At 45.2% G+C, this 23,426-nt stretch overlaps 1 protein-coding gene across 1 annotated transcript in view; it reads left to right on the plus strand.

Moving 5' to 3' along the window:
* CLSTN2 (calsyntenin 2) overlaps nucleotides 1-21,761 on the plus strand; it is a 597,725-nt gene extending 575,964 nt beyond the window's left edge. The window contains 7 exon segments of the mRNA XM_055321522.1: nucleotides 4,772-4,920; nucleotides 6,838-7,055; nucleotides 16,641-16,811; nucleotides 17,276-17,421; nucleotides 17,528-17,651; nucleotides 18,357-18,541; nucleotides 20,370-21,761. Of these exon segments, the coding sequence (XP_055177497.1) occupies nucleotides 4,772-4,920; nucleotides 6,838-7,055; nucleotides 16,641-16,811; nucleotides 17,276-17,421; nucleotides 17,528-17,651; nucleotides 18,357-18,541; nucleotides 20,370-20,570 (1,194 nt within the window). The 3' untranslated portion in view covers nucleotides 20,571-21,761.
* Nucleotides 21,762-23,426: the final 1,665 nt, after the last annotated feature.

A 23,426-nucleotide genomic window follows, 5' to 3' on the forward strand; every position in this document is an offset into this window, starting at 1 on the left:
AACCCAGAGGGGCTGGCAGGTGTCCAAGTGAATGGCAAGGTGCCTAGAGTACCATGGCCAGCCTTCCCTCGAAGAACAGCCCTGGGCTTTGGACAAGGATTTCACTGATATCCCAGCCTGGTAGGTGCTTGGTGACCCCGGCTGACCTTCTGGGATAACTGACTATTCCCAAAGGCCATCTGTCTAGCAGCTTCTCAAAGAAAGGAATCACGGTGGCCACAACACAGCTTCCCAAAGGAGTGAGTGCTGTCACCCTTTGCTGGGCCCCCAGGAAGCCATCTCTTGTCCCTGAGATAATGCTACTGCCACTGTGTCTGACACAGAGACCTACCTCAGACATGCCACAGGGCTGGGAACACCACAATTTAAAAAACGAAACAAAGAAACCTACTTTGGTGGAAGGTTTTATTGATCCTGCCAGAACTATATTGATGGCTAGGCCTGTACCCACCTTCGTGCCCTGTGGCAGCCCTCAGGATGCTCAGACGGCCAGACTAGGGTATTAACTGGAGATCCAACACATAGCCGATCCACCTTCTCCTTAGGGGGCTGTGGTGGGAATGCACCCTGTGCTGATTGCCATGATGCTGCCGATTCAACTCTCTGGAAGAACTGTTTGATTTTCTTCTTATCTATTTAAATAATCTATACACCCAACACAGGACCCTAAGTCCCAACCCCCAGATCAAGAGTCCTATGTTCTTCCAACTGAGCCAGCCAGGCATCCCATGATTTTCTTGTTTAGCCCTTGTGTGAAGGTTGGCTCAGCCTCCACTGCAGGGCCTATCATTTTGTCATGTTTCTCATGTGCTAGACCTGAGGGTAACCCTGGGAAAAAGTCCATAGACCCTGCCCTCACGGTGCTCACAGTTGCCTGGGGGAGGCAGGCAGACAGCAACAGCACCATGACTCTGCTACAGCAGGAATGGTACACGGTGGGGTTGCGAGGCCGTAGGGAGGCAGAAAGACGTGGGAACATAGGTGGTATTTCAGAAGAATGAACTTGAATCTGCTCAAATCTGAAGTGGATGATTTGTGCAACACTCAGGGCACCTCTATGGCTGAGCCCACTCAGCTAGTGAGTCCTCCACAGCAACGGAGAGCCAACTCAGAGCGTGACTGTGACATCACCTGCACATATATCTGGGGACTCCCAAACCCAAAAGAGGGATTGGTGCTTGTGAGCAGACCTTCCAGACCACAGAGATCCTGCTCGGGGCATTGAAAGACTAGCAGTGAAGGCAGCAGTACCTGTGTGGGCAGAGACTCCATTTAGAAATAATTACAACGCTAAGAATTATAATAAAATCTATCTTGGACTAAACACCCTTTAAGTACTAGATTCATGATATACGTTATCTCATTTAAGCCCCCAGACAGCTAGATATTAACATCCCCATTATTTTCTTTTTTTTTTTTTAAGATTTTATTCATGAGAGACACATAGAGAGGCAGAGACCCAGACAGAGGAGAAGCAGGCTCCATGCAGGGAGCCGGATGTGAGACCTGATCCCTGGACCCCAGGATCATGCCCTAGGCCAAAGGCAGGTGCCGAACCGCTGAGCCACCCAGGGATCCCCTATCCCCATTATTTTCAATGAGGAAATAAAGTCCAGAAAGGGGAAGTAAATTGTCCAAAGTTGTATTTCATAGTCCGTCCTAGAACTGGGGTACTGCAATCCACGCAGCCCACGATCTTTCCAAGTTGCCACAGAGCCTTAGGTGAGAATCCTGCCTGGGAAGGGTACAATTTTTCCAGATAGGCTAAAATATTGCAGTAACAAATAACACCAAGATCCCCATGGCTTAATGATTAAAATTTTATTATTCTCTCATGTCAAACCAGGGAGGTGGAGTGGGGTTTCTGCTTGGAATGCCACAGCCACCAGAGAGGAGGAAGAAAACAGCTGGAGCATCTGCAGGGTCCTTCATGGACTCAGCCCAGAAGCCCTGCCCCACTCCCTCTCACACCTCATTGGCCAGATGCAGTCACATGGCCCACCCATACATGGCAGGTGGCTGATGCCAAAGGTAGCCTCCAGGATGCAAAGGAGAGCCAGGGGTTAGTGACCACTGATGATAACTCCCACAGAGACTTAACTGAAAAGAGAGTGACTAAAAAAGTCTTTTTGGGAGTAACCCTGAGATGATACTGAGTACAGTGTGGGCCAAGGGGGAACATTAACTCATTCATCTAATGGGATTACAAGGCACTAGGGCTACGTTCTGAGATTCAGAGATAAGAAGTGGCACCCCTGTCCTCAGTGAACTGATGGTTCCTGTACTGTAATCATTATATTACCATTTCATAAACACTATAGGAACCCAGTGGGAACCTAAATGAGGGAAGCTGGGGCGGCCTCGAGGAGGTAACAGTAAAACAAATGATAGTTGAAGGAGGCAAAGATTTAAGTTCTCAGTTGCCTAGGGGCCACATTACAGGGACCTTACATGGGTCATATCAACAGTGGTACTCATGGGACACCCAGTTCCTTTTAGAGTCCAGGCTCAGAACGGAGAGCTCTTAAAAAGACAACCAAGTCCTATCAGGGAAAAGTTAATATAGATAGATTTTTCCTTCCACTCATAATAACATACTCCATCTCCTTCGTAGCAAGAGAAATGTAAATTAAAAATACACTAAGGTAGCATTTATCACCTATCAGACTAGCAAAAATCCCAAACTACAGCATATTCTTTTGAAGTTTTGTGAAAAGAAGCATTCCTATACACTGTGAGAGGGAGTGTATATTAATATATTCCCTACCAATGGGGAATCAGGCAACATTTGTCAAAATTTAAAGTGCACATACTCTTGGACCTAACAATTTCACACACAGGGATTTATCCAATAGATATATATTTGCACATATGAAATGTGTACATGATTATTCATTGTGGCATTATTAGTAAAAGACTGAAAATAATCCAAGTGTCCATAAAAAATTGGTTAAATAAATTATTTACACAGTAGAATATAACACAGCTGTAAAAAGGAGGAAACTTATGATGTGCTAATACAGAACAATCTCTAAGATATGAGCTAAGGAAAAAAAAGCAAAGTACAATAAAGTACGTGAAATGCTATCATTGGTGGAAGAAAGAAAAAGGAACTCTATATTCGTAAGACTGCTGAAGTATAACTTTCAGGATAGGCTAGATGATGCTGCAGTAACAAGTGACTTAAACATCTCAGTGGATTACACACCTTTTTTTTTTTTTTTTTTTTTTTTTTACTGTTCACAACCAATGTCCATTGTAGATTGGCTTCAGCTCTGATCCACATACCACCATACTGGGAGACCCAGGCTAATGGAACAGGCCCTAAGGGAACTTGGCAGGTTTCATGGCAGAGGGAAAGGGATATTGAAAAACATGCACTGGTTGTGAAATCTTCTTCATGATTGTGAACCAAATAATATTTCTGGCCACCTTTCATTAGCTGAGGAAGTCACATGACCACTACTGAGTGCAGCAGGGCAAAAGTATATCTTGCAGGGAAGAGCTCCATATGTCACATAGTCAAGCCTATAGACAATAGGACAGGCATGTATAAGCCTCCCACTGGGAGGGGAAACAACTAATTATAAACAGTAATGCAACCTGGAACTAAGAAATTAATACTCGTGGGATGAGATATTGGAAACTGGGTAGATAGGATGGGCACTTTCACTTTGTGTGTGTGTGTGTGTGTGTATAGAGTTACGTGAACATATTATGCATAAGAAGTGTTGCCAAGTAGCTACGTAAAAATATATCCAGATCAGGGGTGCCTGGCTTGCTCAGTTGGAAGAGAACATGACTGTTGACTCAGCTGGGATGTAATTTCGAGTCCCATATTGAGTATAAAGATAATTATATATATCCAGATTTTTTTCCTGTGGCATGAACTCCAGATACATCACCTGAATGCACTGATAAGCTCCTGACATCTTACTGATAATAAATCCTGCTCAGAAGCATGTGAGGATCAGCAAGTCCAACCAGTACCATGGCAGTGCTCCATGCTCCACACTCCATGCAAGGAAGAGTAACTGCCAGGGCTTTGCAGGGAGAAGCAGGAGTCTGTATCTGGTTTATCCAATTTGAGGACTCAAGTGACTTGGTGGGGAGCATCACAGCCCCCAGACCTTCACCAAGTGTAGGATATTAGGGACTCTGGGTGGAATGGATAGATAATGGACCTGGGACAGCTGACAGGGGTGTACACAGCAAATGAGCAAAACTCATGGGTAAGCAGAGTAAAGCACCAGGGAAGCAAAATAAGGAGTGAGATCTGAGAGAGGAGGGCCGTTAACTGAAGGATGAGCTTTAAGGTTGCAAGCCAAGAAGACAGCATGGATCAGGAAAGAGAGCACAGGGTGAACTGAGGAACGTTCAAGGCCAAAGACAGGACCAGTGAAAGGAGCCAAAGCCCAAGTGTCTAGGCAGCCAGCGGAGGGGGCAGGCTGTCCAAGGACTGAAAGACCCATCAGGACCCCACAGCGGCACAGAGCAGGGGCCACCCTGCCAAGGGCTGGACCGCAAGAGCCCTGTGACAGGGATTCAGAATCCCATCCTGCGTTTATAACTCCCAGGGATCTTACAGGGGAGACCTGGAAGCCCCCCAGGGGTAGCAGGAATTGCTTAAGGGGCTAAAACAGTCACCTGTGTGCGTGGCTGCTGCACTGGCCTACACTCTGGAGACACTGGGCCTTCGTGGCCTGTCCATGGAGATGGTGGGCTTTGTTGTTGATCATGCCCCCCCATGACACCCCCTTTCTTCCTCCAGTACCACTTCAACCCCTCGCAGTCCATCCTGGTGATGGAAGGTGACGACATTGGGAACATCAATCGCGCCCTCCAGAAGGTGTCCTACATCAACTCCAGGCAGTTCCCGACAGCGGGCGTGCGGCGCCTGAGAGTCTCTTCCAAAGTCCAGTGAGTAGACACACTCGGGTCAGCCAGGGGCCCAGAGAGGCAGCAGAGAGGGCCCCTGGGGAATGTTCCCTGGCAAAACAGAACTCATCTTTCTTCAGCTATTCGCAGTTTCTCTGCCATCCCTAGGAAGGTGCCCCAATGGATCTGTGTTGTCTTCTTTAATGTGCTGTTGCTTTGCCAACACATATCGAGCTCTCTCTAATTCAGAATGTGATGTACCGCTTCCTGTAAATGCTCAGTTCAGTTTTAAGTGGTCTGATTTAAGGTTACAGTAACTGGTACATAGTAGGTGTACCTTGACAAATGTTTATTAAATTGGATTAAATCAACCAACCCAGCTTTGCAGAGCAACTAAATACTACAGGTATGCAAGAAAAAGAGAGGGTGTGAAAAAAAAAGAAAGAAAAAGAGAGGGTGTGGTTCTTGTCCCAAGGGATCAGAGTTCAGTAACAGAGATGAGACCATTTATTAGTGAAGCCTGTGGATCCCGCCCTTCTTGGTCTGTCAAGTCATTTCTCAGCCACAGCCACTGCCTGGTAGGGCAGCAAGGACAGGACCCCAGAAAAACTCCAGGGAGGGGGAGATACCTAGCCCCTGGAACAAGGAAGCCGAACCCAGAAGAACAGGAACAAGGCTGGGAAAGATGGGTCTGCTGACTGCCACGTTACTGGGGCCAGAGACAGGTGCCCGGCTAAACCCCACAGGCAGCAATTAGATTCAACAGTTCTAGTGACGAGGTGCTCCCACCTTCACGCTAAGGGCACCCTTGGAGGCCTGGGATAGGGAGCAAGCACCTCCAGGTCAGCTCCACACTTCAGTCAAGTAGGGGGACCAGGCTACCGTAAACTGACAAGGGGCAGGGTGCCCTCTGGGGTTGGTACAGCAAAGGCCAGACAAAACCGGGTGCATACCACTGCTCCCACACCTCACCCACCTCCAAGAGATGGAGTGACTGAGCATGGTGTCCACCCAGACTGTGCTTCCCTCAGGAACTTTCCCAAGGGATACAAGTTGACAAATGCCAACCACTGGAGTCCACCCAGCCTACCCAGAGCATCCATCTGGGCCCCGGGGGCTCTTGTAACCTAGGTCTTTGGCCTAGAGAAGCCGCGGAGAGTGCCAGTGACTCGCATGCCTGATGGAATCTGATGAGGGTGTCAGATCTGCCAACATTTACTGAGCTCCCACCACGATGCAGGCTCTGGGGTTGGCTTCTTTGCTATATGTCATCACATTTGATCCTTAACTACTCTAAGATAATTATCAACCACATTGTATAGATGGAGAAATCAGTTCACAGGAGTCACACCTTGCCCAGGGTCACCCAAGCCCATTATGCCAGAGCCAGGCCATGGACCTTATCTGACTTGCCAGGCCTTGCTCATGGGGTCACATCATCCCACCTTCCAGGTATTTCTGTGGCAATGTATCAGGAGAAAAGAGTGTGATCAGTAGCACTCGGCTGGCACATCTGCAACAGGGGCATGGTGGGATCTCCTTGTAGAGAGACAACATATACAAGCGCAGGAGAGTTCGGCCCTGGGGTCTCAGTGAGGTGCATGTCACCAGCCGGTTAGGCAGCAATTTGCTTACCAAATCCTAATGCACATACCAAGCAGTTGCTAATTAATATTGCTGCTGATTACTATGTTAAAGGATAATTAAAGGCTTAACAGTTACTTGTTGCTTGTATAGAAGATTCCCATTTCTCCCAGAAGCCAATCTTCTTTAAGTCCCTAGATTGTTATTAGTTCTGACTATAATGTGGCTTTAAATCTGAATGTCTGTTGACACCCTCAGAGTCTCTGAGGTACCTGGCAAGGACTAGAGGTGGTTGTGTGTATCCTTGTCTATGGCCGCGTGAAGGATGCTTTTGTCGCTCACTCTTCAGCGCTGTGACCACAGCTGTTTTCCCAGGTGCTTTGGAGAGGATGTGTGCATCACTGTCCCCGACGTGGATGCCTATGTGATGGTGCTGCAGGCCATCGAGCCCCAGATCAGCCTTCGTGGCACAGACCGCCTCTGGAGACCTGCTGCCCAGTTTGAAAGTGCCCGAGGGGTGACCCTCTTCCCCGACCTCAAGATTGTGAGCACCTTCGCCAAAGCCGAGGCCCTAGGTGACCTGAAGACCACAGGTACAGATGCGTACTAGGTTGTGGGGTGGGATCGGTTCGCCCAGCCATGTCACGTGCCGCTTCAGGACAGCGGCACTGCTTACCACGGCAGGGAATTTCTAATAGCAAAGCAAACAAAGCTGCAAGCAACACAAATAACAGGAGGGAAACGAACCATTTGGCAAATAATTGGTCCACCTGCGTACGTGAGGTGATGTTGGAGGGAGAGTATTTATGTCAAATGGTAAATGAAAGAAAGCAAGATGCAAATTACAGAGGGCCCACACACACACAGGAAAATGTCAAGAAGAAAACACACCTATCGCTAGCAGTGCCATTCTCTGAGACACAGAAGAGCCAGTTTGTCTCTGCTCTCCTTCACTTTGCTGCAAATGCAAAATGTTCAATAGTAAACATGTATTATTTTGATAATTGGAAGAACAGCTAAAGAGGCACAAAGAAAAAATTCTAGCTGCACCTTAATATACACCCAGTAAAAGTCAGGTGTGATCCAGCAGCATTAGTCTCAGCTCTCAGGAAACTTTGCAACACATCTATCCTTGGGAGGGCCACCCGACGGAGGTGGAGTAGTTGAGATAATCTGCTGGGAGAGACAGTTGCATGGAAAGCTACGGTGCTCTCAGCTGTCGGAGAGGGGGGGGGTGACGGGAAGGAAGAAAGGGAAACCCAGGACTCAGATCTACAGGGGAAATACTCATTTAACCGTCCTCTGCAGCCTCCTCCAGGAGCAGACTTCCAGCTCTCCCTCCCTCCCAAAGCAGCTGCTAATGATGTGCTGGCACCAGTGGGCCTGAGTCCCTGAAGGGCTGCCCCTCTAACAGTCCTAATTACTCACTGCCTTAAACCACCATGGTCCCTAGCGAATGGGATGCCTCAAAAGGTAGCTTTTCTTAGCTCATGGTAATAGATAGTGTCTTACCAGGTGTCCCTGCCAGACAGGGCTGTTTCCTAGCGACACCCCCCACCACCACCACCAGGTACATTAGGGCCTGTGATCTTTCCCTTCCCCTCATTTGTAGAATAATCATTATTATAGATGCTTTAAGAAAGCAGGCTCATGGCATGTGCCACCAGGGCTCAGTGACCCGCCCCAGCATCATCTGCTGCCCCTACTGACCTCTTTGGAGCTGTGTCAATACCAAAGACAGGCGAGTCCCCAATGTACAACACCCCCTCACCTCTGTGTTCTCCCCTTTGCTAGTGCCCTACCCTCTGCCTAGAAGGTCCCTGTCCCTCCCCATCCATGTGACTGCTGGCAAACATCTCCACCGCCAGCTCTCTCTCCCCTAGACTGGGCTAGCTCTCCAGCTCTGTAAGCCCTCCAGTGACCGATGCTTCTGTGTCACGTCACGTGCACATTTGCTAGCCCTCGGTGGCAGTGATCTGTTAATTAAGCCAAACCAGGGGCTCCGTGAGGGCTCAACTGTGGCTGATTCACCTCTAAATGCCTGAGCCCAGCACAGTCCCTTCAGCACCGTGGGAATCAAGAGAAATACCTACAGATGGAAGACAGAACTTATAACACAGCCACAGGAGAACAAGAAAATAGGCACAGCGTGCCCCCTGCCTAGCGTGAGCAGTGAGCCAGCCACATGGGGAGGCAGGAGAGAGGCTGACCTAAACCCACCTGACAAGAAGCTGGCAAAAAACTCCAAAAACCACGCAAAGGCTATTTGAAATCCAGATACACATATGCTATCACTAATGATAGGTGTAGTTAAGTGTAGATTAACATGATTTTAGATTCTGCCAGTGAAACGTGAAGCCACTGGGATTGACAAGCATCTAACAATTAAGCATATGAAGTTATTTAGAATAATGTATATCTAGTGAGAGCAAAAAATATTTTTGGTGTCATGAAAACATTAAAATAGAAAATAATTATTTAAAATAATTCTCTTTAATAAATCCTTTTTTAATTTCTATTTTCATAAATATTTTATAGTATACAAAATATATTAGTCCACTTTATAAATAAATACGTATACATATTTAAATGATCTCAGTTCAGAAATTTTTCCCAGAAAGGCTACAAGATCAAAAACATTTGAAGACTACCAGCCCAAAGGTTATGGATTTATAAACTATGGAATCAGAAAGTCATGGCTTTTGTCTCAGCTCTTCCCCTGATATCTGTGTAAGCCTGCGCAATCCATCCTACTCCCTGGACCCTCTACTTAATTGTTGGTGAAATGGGGATAATAATAATAATACCCGATTTACTATCTATCTGTTAGGATTGTTTGCACAATGCCTGGTCCATAGCAAGCACCCCCATAAATACCAGTCAATTTTATTATTTTTTAAAATCCAGTATAGTTAACATAGTGTAATATTAGTTTCAGCTCTATAATACAGTGATTCAACACTTCACCCAAGGCTCGTTGCAACAAGTGTACTCCTTAATCCCCACCACCTATTTCACCCATCGATCTCCTTATCCACCTCCCCTCTGGTGACCATCAGTTTGTTCTCTATAATTAAAGGTATGCTTTCTGGTTTGGTTCTCTTCTTTGTTCATTTGTTCCTTAAATTCCACATATGAGTTAAATCATATGGTATTTGTCTTTGAGTACATTTCAAGATCCATCCATGTTGTTGCAGAATGACAAGATTTCATTCTTTGTTATAGTTTAATAATCCATCATGTAAATATGTATGTGTATGTGCGTGTGTATATATACATATATATGTGTATGTATGTGTGTAAATACACACACACACACACACACACACACCACTTCTTCTTTATCCAGTCATCCATCAATGGACACTTGGGCCGCTACCGTAATTTGGCTATTGTAAATAATCCTGCAATAAAAGTAGGGGTGCATAGGTCTTTTTATTTTTTTAAAAAAAAAGTTTTTATTTATTTATTTATGAGAGACACAGAGAGATATAGAGGCAGAGACACAAGCAGAGGGAGAAGCAGGCTCCATGCAAGGAGCCTGATGTGGGACTCGATCCCGGATCTCCAGGATCACGCCCTGGGATGAAGGTGGCACTAAACCACTGAGCCACTCGGGCTGCCCTGCGTAGGTCTTTTTAAATTAGTGTTTATGGATTCTTTGGGTTAATACGCAGCAGTGGAATTATGGGATCATATGATGATTTTAAATTTTTTTAGTAATCTCCATACTGTTCACAGTGGCTGCACCAGTTTCCATTTCCACCAACAGTGCATGAGGGTTCCTTTTTCTCCACATCCTCATCACTTATTGTTTCTTGTGTTTTTTATTTTATCCATTCCGACAGGTGTGAAGTGATGCCTCATTGTGACTTTGATTTTGTGTGTGTGTGTGTGTGTCTTTGATTTACATTTCCCTGATGATGATGTTGAGCACCTTCTCATGTGTCTGCAGCCATCTGTATGTCTTCTTTAGAAAAAATGTCTTTTCATGTCTTTTTTTAATTAGATTATTTGTTTTGGGGGTGTTGAGTTGTATGACTTCTTTATATATTTTGGATACCAACCCTTTATCAGATAATGTCATATGCAAATATCCTCCCCACTCAGTAAGTAATCTTTTAGTTTTGATTGCTTCCTTTGCTGTGCAAACGTCTTTTATTTGATGAAATCTCAAGTTTGTTTTTGGTTTTTGTTTCCCTTGCTTCAGGAGACATAACAAGCAAGTTTTTTTTCTATGGCCAATGTCAGAGAAATTACTGGCTGTGCTCTCTACTAGGATTGTTATGGTTTCCAGTCTCTCAGTTAGGTCTTTAATCCATGTTGAGTTTATTTTTGTATGTGGTATAAGAAGATGTTCCGGTTTTTCCAACAACATTTGTTGAAGAGACTGTCATTTTCCCATTGTACAGTCTTGTCTCCTGTTTTATAATTAATTGACTTATAAGCATGGGTTTATTTCTGGGCTCTCTACTCTGTTCTATTGATCTATGTGTCTGTTTTTGTGCCAGTACCATAGTGTTTTGATTACCACAGCTCCGCAGAATATCTCGAAATCTGGAATTGTGATGCCTCCAGTTTTGTTGTTCTTCTTCAAGATTGCTTTGGCTGTTCAGGGTCTTCTGTGATTCCATGCAAATTTTAGGATTGATTTTTATAGTTATGTGAAGAATGATGTCAGTGTTTTTTTTTAAGATTTTATTTATTCATTCAGGAGAGACAGTGAAAGGCAGAGATATAGGTAGAGGGAGAAGTAGGCTCCCCACAGGGAGCCCAACATAAGACTCGATCCCAGGACCTCAGGATCACACCCTGAGCCAAAAGCAGAGGCCCAACCACTGAGCCACCCAGGCGTCCCAAATGAGATTGTTTCTTTCTTTTTCTGCTGATTATTAGTGTATGGAAATGCAACAGATTTCTGTATATTGATTTTGTATCCTGTGACCTTACTAAATTCATTTATCAGTACTAGTTGTTTTTTGGTGGAATCTGTAGGGTTTTCTACATATAGTATTAGGTCATCTGCAAATAGTGAAAGTTTTACTTCCTCCTTACCAACTTGGATGCACTTTCTTTCTCTTTGTTGCCTAACTGCTGTGGTTACGGCTTCTAGTACTATGTTGAATAAAAGTGGTGAGAGAGGATATTCTTGTCTTGTTCCCAATCTTAGGGACAAGCTCTCAGTTTTTCACCAATGAATATGATGGAACTTGGGTTTTTCATGTGATGTAACTGTGGCCTTAATTAGGTATCTAATACTGAGGTATCTTCTCTCTAACCCTACTATCTTGAGGATTTTTTATCATGAATAGATGTTGTACTTTGTCAAATGCTTTCTTTGCATCTATTGAAATCATATGGTTTTCATCCCTTTCTCTTGTCGATGTGATGTATCACATTGATTGATTTGTGAATATTGAACCACCCTTGCATCCCAGGAATAAATCCAACTTGATCATGGTGAATGATTTCTTTAATGTATTGTTGGATTTGGTTTCCTAGTATTTTGTTGAGGATTTTTGCATCCATGCTCATCAAAGATATTGATTGGCCTGTACTTTTCTTTTTTGGTAGTGTCTTTATCTTGTTTTGGTATCAGGGTAATCTGACCTCATAGAATGAAATCTGGATGCTTTCCTTCAATTTTTTTAGAATACTTTCAGAAATATAGGTATGAACTCTTTTTTAAATGTTTGATAGAATTCACCTGTGAGGCCATGTGGTCCATGTGGTCTTGGACTTTTGTTTGTTGGGGAGGTGTTTGATTACTGATTCAATTTCACGGTGATAATTGGCATGTTCTATGTCTTCCTGATTTTCTATTTCTTCCTGATTCTGTTTTGGGATGTTCTATATTTCTAGGAATTGATCCATTTCTCCTAGGTTATTTGTTGGCATATGATTTTTCATAATATTCTCTTATAAACCTTTGTATTTCTGTGGTGTTGGTTGTTATTTCTTTTTCTGATTTGATTTTAGCTCTTTTTTTTTGGATGAGTGTAACTAAACGTTTATCAATTTTTGTGATCTTTTAAAAAAAACCAACTCTTGGATTTCATTGATCTGTTCTAATGTTCTTTCTAGTTTCTATATTATGTATTGCTGCTCTAATCATTATTACTTACTTCCTACTGCTAGTTTTGGATTTTATTGTTCTTTTTCTAGTTCCATTAAGTCTATAGGTGTAAGGTTGTTTGATATTTTTCTTCCTTCTGAGGTTAGCCTGTATAGCTAAAACCTTACCTCTTAGAACCACTTTTTGCTGCATCCCAAAGGTTTCAGACTGTTGTTTTCATTTATTTCCATGTATTTTTATTTCCTCCTTGATTTCATGGTTGAACCATTCATTGTTTAGTAGTACATTATATAACCTCCACGTGTTTGTGGTCTTTCCAGATTTTTTTCTTGTGGTTGGTTACTAGTTTCATAGCATTGTGGTCAGAAAAGATGCACAGTATGACTTTGATCTTTCTGAATTTGTTGAGGCTTGTCTTGTGGCCTAATATGTGATCTATTCTAGAGAATGTTCCATGTGCACTTGAAAGAATGTGTATTCTGCTGTTTTAGGATGAATATATCTGTTAGATCCATCTGGTCCAATGTGTCATTCAAAGTCACTGTTTCCTTGATGACTTTCTGTTTGAATAATGTATCCATCACTGTAAGTGGGGTATTATAGTCCCCTGCTATTATCATTCTATCGATTACTTCCCTTATGTTTGTTACTAGCTGCTTTGTGTATTTGGGTGTTCCCATGTTGGGTGCATAAATACTTATAATTGTTATGTCTTCTTGTTGGATTAGTCCCTTTGTGATTTTTGAATGTCCTTTGTCTCTTGTTACAGTCCGTTTTTTAAAGTCTATTTTGTCAGCTACAAGTATTGCTATTCTGGCTTGTTTTTCACTTCCATCTGCATGATACATGTTTTTTCATCCCTTCACTTGCAATCTGCATGTGCCTCTATGTCTGAAATGAGTCTCTTGCAGGCAGCATATAGATGGGTTTTGCTTTTTTATCCATTCCCTCACTCTGTCTTTTCATTGGAGTATTTAGTCCATTTACATTTAAAGTAATTATTGATAGGTGTACTAATTGGCCATTTTGTTACTTGCTTTATGGTTGGTTTTGTAGTTCTCTGTTCCTTTCTTGCTCTATTCTCACATGGTTTGTTGGCTTTCTGTAGTGATATACTTGGATTCCTTTCTCTTTATGTTTTGCATATGTATTCTGGTTTTTGATTTGTGGTTACCATTAGGTTTATAAATAACATCTTCTGCATATAGCAGTCTAATTTAAGTTGGTCACTTTAGTTTGAACTCACTCTTTACTCCTATCCCCCTACCCTCACATTTCAGGTATATAGTGTCATACTTTACATCTTTTTATTTTGTGAGCCCCTTGACTGATACTCATGAATAACTTATTTTTACTGCTTTTTGTGGTTCTTTCTTTTCTTGCTCCTTATGGTCTTTTCTGTCCACTCAGCAAATCCCCTTTAACATTTTCTGTAGGACTGGCTTAGTTGTCATAAATTTCTTTAACTTTTGTTTTTCTGGGAAACTCTTTATCTCTCCTTCTTCTGAATGATAGTCTTGCTGGATAGAGTATTCTTGGCTGCAATTTTTTTTTCCTTTCAGTACTTTGAATATATCATGCCACTCCCTTCTGGCCTGCAACCTTTCTACTAAAAAATCAGCTAGTATCCTTATGGGTTTTCCTTATATGTAACCATTTTCTCTTGCTGTTGTTAAAATTCTCTTTTCAGTGCCTGGTTGGCTCAGTTAAAAGAATCAGACTCTTGATTTTGGCACAAGTCCTGATCTCAGGGTAGTGGTCAGGCTCTACATTGAGCATGCTACCTGCTTAAAATTCTCTCTTCCTCTGCCCTTCCCCTCCTGCTCACATGCTATCTCTAAAAAATAATAAATAAAATTCTCTATCACTATTCTTCACCATATATTCTGTGTCTTGGTGTGGACCTCCTTGTTTTGATTTTGTTGGGGTCCCTCTGTGCCTCCTGGATCTTGATTTCTGTTTCCTTCCCCAGATTTGGGAAGTTTTCAGCTGTAATTTCTTCAAGTAAATTCTCTGCCCCCTTTTTTCTTTCTAGCTCCCTAGAATGCAAATGTTATTATCTTTGATGGTGACACTGAGTTCCCTATGTCTCTTTTCATTTTTATTCTCTCTCCTGTTCATTTTCTCCTGTTGATTGCTTTCCATTATCCTGTCCTCCAGATTGTCGATACATTCTGCTTCCTCTAGTCTATGTATTCCCTCTATATATTTTTAATTTCATTTATTGGGTTCTTCATTTCTGATTGGTTGGTTGTTTTCTGTCTCTTTGTTGAAGATATCACTGAGGTCCTCCACTCTTTTCACCAGTCCACTGAGTATCTATGACCATTACTTCAAATTCTACACCCGGGATATTGCTCTTCATTTTTGTTTAGGTCTTTCATTTGGAACACATTCCTCTCTCTCATTTTGTCTAGCCCTCTGTGTTGAAAAAGTCAGCAAGGCCTCCTGCTCTTGAAAGTAGTGGCCTTATGAAGAGGTCCTATAGTGCACTACAGTGTCCCCTGTTCACCAGAACCTGGCGCTTCAGGAGCATCTCTATGTTGTGTGTGAACTACTGTTGTGGATGAACTGTTTTTTGCCTTAAGCCCAGTGGTCTGCAATGGCTCTCTTTGCCTGCTGTGGGCAGGGTTTGGTCTCTATGGTGTTAGCCAATCTGGGCCTGCCTTGGGCTTGAGTTGAGTCAGACCAGGCATTTGCCAGAGATGCAGTAGCATCAAGCTGCAGGGTGTTTTTCCTGTGTTGTTCCTTAGGAAGCTTTTGTTGGTGGGTGGGGCCTGTAGTTAGACCAGATATCTGCCCCTAGCATACTGCTGGGGCTGCAGTTTGGGTATGTGTTATCATCTCCTTTCCCCAGGAAAGGAATCCCTTTTGACTAGTGCTGGTCCCTTCTAGGGCTGCTTGCACACTGCCAGGCTTGTGGCACCACTTTGGATGGGCTCTGGCCAAGATCATATTGGAGGGGGTTGATCAGCAGGAGAACTTGGTGCAGGCCACTTGGTTTTAGGAAAATTTATGCAAGTTTGCTGTGAGAAGGAACCTGGAGTGGAGGCCTGGCTGAAAGGGGCATGTCTTCAGGAGAACCTAGGAATGGTTGTACTGTTAACAAGTTAGGTTAGGTAGCATGTGTGGGCACTGTGCTTGTTCCCTCAGGTGTCTGTGTCTAGGCTGGGGAGCAGGGGAGGGAAATGGTGCCTACATGTTCCTTTGTTCTTGTCAGAGTCTCCCAATAATCTCTGTCCCTTCAGCACATGCTCTGAAATTAGTAAACCTCCCTCCCATATACTCCAGGCATTTTTCAAACTGCTGCTTCTATGCTGTATCTCCATGGGATGAGGTAAGCTTAGGGTCCTCCTCCTCCTCCATATTCCACAGAAGTCCCAATCACTTTTAAGTTAGGACTGCCAATGTGTCACTCAGACATCCCTTTGGGAAAATTGGGGTCATACATTCAGGCCAGGATTGCTAGACTGACCAGAGGGTTGTCAATTAACCAGTTTACTTAATCGTTTCATCATATTAATAATGCTTCTCCATTTGTGCAGTGTGTACCAATATACTCTCTATGAGCCACTGGGTTAAGTACTGAGGAGTTGGTCATTAAAAAAAAAAGGAAAGAAATAAATAAAAGAAGAACAGTGCCCCTGCACTTGAAAACCTCAGGGTCTGCTGGGGTGACAGATACACCATGACCACATGGGGAAAGCGAGGAGAGCATGGTAGAAGGGCACTTACCACTGTACCCGAAAGAGAACTATCCCTTATTGAGCACATACTAGGTCTGTCTTCAAACTTCTCAAGACCCTCATCCTCTTTACAGATAGGAAATTGAGAGGTAGGTAGTTTCTCCAGTCCTATAAGTGTCTTAGTGGCTGGTATTCAAATTCACATATTTTGACTACTCATGCTCTTTACAGAAATCCATGCCACCCAACCTCAGGGCATTTGTCTGAGCTGTGGAGGTGGTGGTTGGGATGACACAGCCTCTTCTCCTGACCCAGTTTAACCCAGGGATGCAGTCATGGAGGAGGAAGGTGACACACAAGCCTGCTGTATGAGTTGTCCTCATGCCTGTGTTTCCCATATGTCTGTCTTCCCTCAGCACCCAAATCAGCAGTCTTAGAAGAAATGCTTCACAACTTAGATTTCTGTGACATTCTGGTGCTTGGAGGGGACCTGGACCCAAGACAGGAGTGCTTGGAGCTCAACCACAGTGAGCTCCATCAGCGACACCTGGATGCCACCAACTCCACAGCAGGCTACTCCATCTATGGTGAGACCACACTCTGCCACATAACCTGGTGCTCTCCTCTCAGAGTGCCCTCATGCTGGAGTCATGAGTATGATGGTGCTCTGTCACCTGTGGAGAAGGGGTCAGGGTAGGGATCCTTGACCTCTGAGCATGAACTTCTAGCCTCTCCATCAGTGAGCTACTCCAGCATCTTGAGGACCTCTTCTGTAGAAAGTAGGTGCATGCTTTCTCTTATACTGTTTGACCTCAGCAAATTTCATAGCAGCATTTGACAGACTGAGGCCATTCTGGTCAGAGCCTAATGTATTTCAAAATCCCATGGGTCAGTTCAATTGGCTCCTTCTGTGTCCATACATTTGTCTGCCCCTACACAACTTTTCAAGTTCTTACCCTAGACAAATTCAAGAGAAGCGCAAGTCCCAGCAGCCACATCCTACCTCCTCCATCTTCTACCTTCTTATGACAGGGGTGGTCTCTTGGCACAGGTGTGGGCTCCATGAGCCGCTATGAACAGGTACTGCATCACATCCGCTACCGCAACTGGCATCCAGATTCCCTTGAGTCTCGGCGGTTCAGAATCAAGTGCTCAGAACTCAACGGGCGTTATACCAGCAATGAGTTCAACCTGGAGGTGAGTGGGTCCTGCCATCATTAGGGAATTTCAGAGTTATCACTTCTTCCTTGTTTGGGCCCACCTGCCACTCCTGGTCAGCAGCACCTCTCCTTGCTCTTCCTAGGTCAGCATCCTCCATGAGGCCAGAGTCTCAGACAAGGAGCACGTCAACCACCTTATTGTGCAGCCTCCATTCCTGCAGTCTGTCCACCACCCTGAGTCCCAGAGTAGCATCCAGCACAGTTCAGGTAGGTGGCCTGGGAGGAAGGACCTCAGGATATCAGGCAGTCATTGTGATTCAAGACCATCCACTAACAGGTATGGTGCAGCAGCCATAGGTGCCCAGAAATGAAAGAGGAACCCAGGACTGGAAAAGATGTGGGTCCTGCCTCTGAGATACTCACAGACTCAGTAGAGGTCTAGTCAGGGAAAGATTCACTATCTAGCATAACAGAGGTCAGTACAAAGGGCTAGGGTGAAGTCTTCCAAGTCTTGAGGCCTCAGAGCCACTTTCTCTGAGCCTCTTCATATGCAAGTGCACACATGGGCGTGCGCACACACATACACCTGCACACCTTACTTCAGTTCCAGTCTTGCCATTTGTATTACTGTCTGGTGAGCACTGTGTTAGTCCCTGTGAAATTCCACAGTGTCTGGCTCTCAGTGGAAGGCGCCCTAGAATTTGAGGGGGAAAGCAAAAGATAGAAGAGAACTTACATCAATCATTTGCTTTATTCCTCACAATTACCCATGGGGTGAGAATTATTCAATCCATTACAGAGATGAAGAAAATGAAGCCCAGACAGAGTAAGGTGCTGGCTCAGAGTTCCACAACTGAGAAGCTCAGTTAGGGCAGGTTTTAGCCTACACGTGGATGTTTCATTCATACTCCATCCCAAGACTGAGCTAGTCCTTCCGTTCACCACATCATGTGGATTCCTTCCTCGTTCCAGTGGTCCCAAGCATCGCCACAGTGGTCATCATCATCTCCGTATGCATGCTGGTGTTTGTCGTGGCCATGGGCGTGTACCGGGTCCGGATTGCCCACCAGCACTTCACCCAAGAGACGGAGGCTGCCAAGGAGGCGGAGATGGATTGGGACGACTCTGCGCTCACTATTACAGTCAACCCCATGGAGGTGATCCTCATATAGGGGCTGGGATCTTGGGGCAGGAGGCTTCCCCTCCATTAGCTCCATCTTCCCTGTGCTGGAAGCCCTGCCCCAACTAGCCCAGCCCCACTGACCCTTGCCTTCTCTGAGCACCTTCAGCCCACTCCACCTGCATGGACCATACTCTCCCACCAGCTGCATTCAGTGCTTAAAAATGTGTGAATTGCTCTCACCCTACAAACAGAACAAGACCTTTCTTAAGGCACACAGCCATGTGGTGTCTATCCCTTGCCTCCCCCATAGTATTTAACTCAGAGCTGACTAACACTTAAAGACTCAGTATTGAATTTTTGATTAACAGTGTAAATTAGATGGCTTTGCTCCATGCTGCCTACAGAGCTCACTTAAAGGCTCAGAATAGGTTAAAACAAAAATACAACAGCAATAGCTGCCCTTCATAGAGCCCCTCATCATGCCAGACACTGCATAGGGTGCTCTGTATACACCATCCCACTTCCCAAGGTAGGAACCAACTCCGAGAGAAAGTCAAAGTGCTCAAACTTATATAGCTGATAATGGCAGTGCCAATATTCAACTCAAGGTTGCCAGACCCTAATGTCATATTCAGTTAGCCAGTTGGAGGTTGCTACCTCCAACATCCACCCATGAGGGTCTAAGGCCCAGGTCTGGACATATGAATATCCAAGTACCCTGCGGGCTGCCCATGGGTCCTGGGTGGTGGTAGAGGCAGGACTAGAAAAGCAGGGGAAGATCAACAGTCACTGAGGAATGAAGATTCTCCCAGCTGGGTCCCCAAGATCCTCCTGAGTTGGCCTCATGCTCCAGTTTCATAGCCAGCAGGCTGATGCTCAGCTTCCTTCTCCTAGCACAGGTTGTACATAGAATGCTGTGTGCACTAGTTGGGGACACCAGCATTTCCACCTCAGAGAACTTGAGCCTCAGCTATGGGAAATAAGCCCCTGTGCCTGGATCAGAGTCCTGGGAGTGTTCTCACTGAGGGGCTAACCTGCTAATGCCAGCCATCAGTGAAGCATTAGTAGGGAGAGCCATTGAGGCTGGAGTGTTCAGGAAAGATTTCCCGCAGGAGGTTAGCCTAAGGGAGGCTTTGAAGAATGGGTTAGGGTGGGGGTGGGGTAAGGTAGAAAAGAAGCTGCTCCAGCGAGGGGATGCAACCACACAAGGGCACTTGCATCTTACGGCTGTTTCATTACCTTAAAACATAAATCCAGAACTAAGATTTTGCTAGAATCACCAAAAACCTGGCTGGGGGTAGGACAGGAATAGAACTGGAAAAGATGGTAAGGGGGGAGGCATGGAAAATGAGGACCATGAACTTTGTCCTTCCCAGAGGAATATTTCTGAGGAGCAACACACCTGAGTCTTGGCTTAGAAGACCTTCTGCTCCCAGCAAATATAATCTCACCTGGAAATGGGCTGTAAGTGTAAATGCCGTGCTCTTACTGAGAAGCAAACACCTAAGACTTAGCTCCATACAGACAGGTGCCAGGAATGCCAGAAAGCAAACTTTGGTCTGAAAGGCTCATTCAGTGATGGAAGGGACTGGCTTTGATGTCTTGTGTTTAAAACCCACCATTTACCTTGAGTCCAGGTCTTGGAATTCACTATTTCTTCTTCATCCTTAGCCCTCTGATATGCCTTTCACCAGAGGACCTCACATCCAGGACGCCTGTCCCCAGGCCCATGGGTTTAACATGAAGGGAAAGGAATTCAAGGGGCCTGAAATGTTCCCTTAGTGGAGGGAGAAACATTTAAGTTCCAAAGTGGGTTCTGCTCAACCCCTGATGAGCATGTCCCTTTTCTCCCTGACATCCAGAAACATGAAGAACCAGGGCGTGGGGAAGAGGAGACTGAGGAGGAGGAGGAAGAAGTGGAGGAAGACATGAGCTCCAGCAGCAGTGACTCAGAGGACAGCGAAGAGGAAGAGGAGGAGGAAGGGATGGGCAAGGGCAGACATGGGCAGAGTGGAGCCAGGCAAGCCCAGCTGGAGTGGGACGACTCTGCCCTGCCCTACTAGTGCCCAGCTGTCTGTGCCCACCCAGTGTCCCTTTTGTAAGCCCCACCTGATATACGCCTGAGTCTATCACCTGTCGCCTCTGATTTCTATGACAAGTCTGGGCAGGCCGTCCCCAGCGTCCTGGAAGTCACCCTTTATTCCTTGGGCACTCCCTAAGGAGGGTCCAAGAAGCCCAGGGTCATCATTAGTGGAGACTTCAGGGTGGACTTTGCCCTGTAGCCCCTACTTCTGCCCTGGACTCACCTAGCATCCTGTCAGCCAATCTGCAGAGTTCTGCCTTTGTTCTTCTCTGCAAGGAAGAAAGTCAGCCTTTATGTCACTCACCTCCCCCGGGCTCCCTGTGCCCAGGGCCCTTGGGTTCCATCTCACTGTGCGTGCACCTGACCCCGTCTCCTCTTCCACACAGACCAGCAGGTTCTTCTCACCTGACTTTTCAGGTGGCTTCACGTGGGCAAGGTGGTCAGACTTCACACGTAAGAGGTCTTCAGTCCTTAATACTCTAAAAGAAAGTCTTTGTTGAGGCAGATTTAACATATAGGGAAAGGTTCACATGCACGCACACCCACATGCGCACACACGCTCTCCCCAGTTTGGAGAGCCTTTCCCTTTGTCCTTTCTGAGGTCACATAAGCTTAGATGAAAAGTCCAAAACCAAGACTAGGTCTCTGGCCACAGCAGGGCCTGGGCCCCAGCCAAAGCTCTCTGTCAACCAGGCTGCCACCACATGACATCACAGGAACCAGCAAGCACTCCGCAGAGGTACTGCCTCAAGCAACAGTGTGACAAGCCTGCAGCCAGGAACCAGAAGGAAGGGCTGATAGGATGAGCAGCTGGGCACTATGGTGGGCACAGATCTGGGAGATGGGGGTGGCTGGGGTCTTCCCAGCCAGAGGGAAGCCAGAGGTGGACAAGGCTCTCAGCATCTAGTCTGAGGGTCCCTCATCACCTGTTTCACACTGTTTTGCCTTCTGAGCAAATTCATCCCTCTCCGATGTATTAGGACCAGCATGAACTGCACCAAATCTAAAATGAAAGTTTAGAGATTTGAATGTTAGGAATTAGGAGCATATCTGTGATAGTAACAGCTGCTGCTGTATTCTTCTAAAAGGAGCAGTGCTTTGGGTGGAGGGCAAATATATCTGAAAACCTAATTTTTTTCTTCTTGTTTCAATAAAATCTTTTCCACCTCCATCCTAACATGGACACCTTGTAAGGAGAGAACAGTTGCTATAGTAACTTGTCTGTGCTCTTTTGTGACCAGAGATTAGCAGGCAAAAACAGGGCCATTCTAGGACTTCCACAAGGCTCTGAGACTGTCTTTGTTTTGAATGTACAGACAAAGGATAAAGCCAGAGACAATCTGTCCCTGTCCTCCCACCCTCCCCCTGTTGTTCATCCCATACTGGCAAAGGCACAGAGCTGGCCCCTAGTCACAGGGGCATTCAGGTTCAAAAGTAAGTTGAGAATCTGTTCATTCTACTCACCATGTCACTAAAATAGAGTTTAAGGGGGACCATCATGAATGGCCTCTAGTTTGAGCTCCACCCAACGAGGATCCATGAGAGGCCCCTGCAAGCTTCTGATTGAAGAAAATTACCTGATGCAGCTTTTTCCACCATCAAAAGTGGTTTTTGCACTCTGTTCCCCCCCTTTGAGCCTCACCATAACTCTGTCAGGGAGTTGGGACACCTATTGTCAGGCCTATTTTGAGTAAACTGAAGTTCATAGCTTCAGCATCTTGTTCAGAGTCACTCAGAGGTAGAGACAAGACCAGACTTCCCACCTGCCACTCTTGGTCCAGTGCCCATAACCCTGCTTCTACTTATATTTATGCAGCTCACAAGCATTGTTGAGGACCTACTATGTGCTAAGCACTCAACCAGCAGCCCTAGGAAATGCTAAAGCTGAGTAAGATTGGGTGAATTCTCCCAACCAAAATGCTCTCTTCTATCAGGTTGTGTCTGCACAGCTACAAGGAGAAAATCTCTAACACTGCTTAGTCTTCATAATCCCTTTCATTAAATAAAAGATTCTCCAGTTGGGCATTTAGGAGCTAACAGAATTCTATCAAAATTATGGCAGTAAAAACCAAATTTATGGTTTAAAACCAATTTTTTGTTATTCGTAAGATTTGATGTTGCAAGTTTTTAAAATTCTAGTTAATATATAGTGTAATTAGTTTCAGGAGTAGAATTTAGTGATTCATCACTTATACCACCTGGTGCTCATCACAACCAGTGCTTTTTCAATTGGATTTACATTTAAAATATCTGAGTCTTTACACAGTCTTTTCAGTTTGGTTGGGGTGAGAAGGGGTTCCTCATGCCTTCCGGCCATCTCCAATGGCTGTATCACTTCTGGTTGAGGGAGCTAATTGGGCCCTAATTTAGGGATTATGGGGGTGGGGGGAGCAGGTGAAAGTGGCACTTGGCTAGGGATGCAGAGTTGAATCATTTGTGACTGGAAACAATGGGAACAACAAGTCAGGACCCTCTCCATCAACTCCTGTTGTGCCAAGTCACACTGTGTGTCAGCTCAAAAGACGAGACACTTGAAATACTGCTGGGTCAATGGGCATTTATCATGTTCCCAAAGCCGTACTCAACAAGGAGTGGTTATATAGAAGTAGCAGAAGCTTCAGAGACCATTCAGGTGAGTAGTGAGTAATTTAACTTGCTCTACACCAGATATTCTAATAAAGAGTGAAAAATGTCATCAATCAGCCCAGCATGTTCCAGGCTCCATATGCTGGTATCCAGGAACCAGAACTCCCAGATGGCCTGTACACCATGCAGCCTCTCATCCAGACATCAGAGGCAGCAGGTGCAGGCTCATACCCCAGAGGAACAGCTGACC

This window comes from Nyctereutes procyonoides, unplaced genomic scaffold (assembly GCF_905146905.1).
Source record: "Nyctereutes procyonoides isolate TBG_1078 unplaced genomic scaffold, NYPRO_anot_genome, whole genome shotgun sequence".
Classification (NCBI taxonomy): domain Eukaryota; kingdom Metazoa; phylum Chordata; class Mammalia; order Carnivora; family Canidae; genus Nyctereutes; species Nyctereutes procyonoides.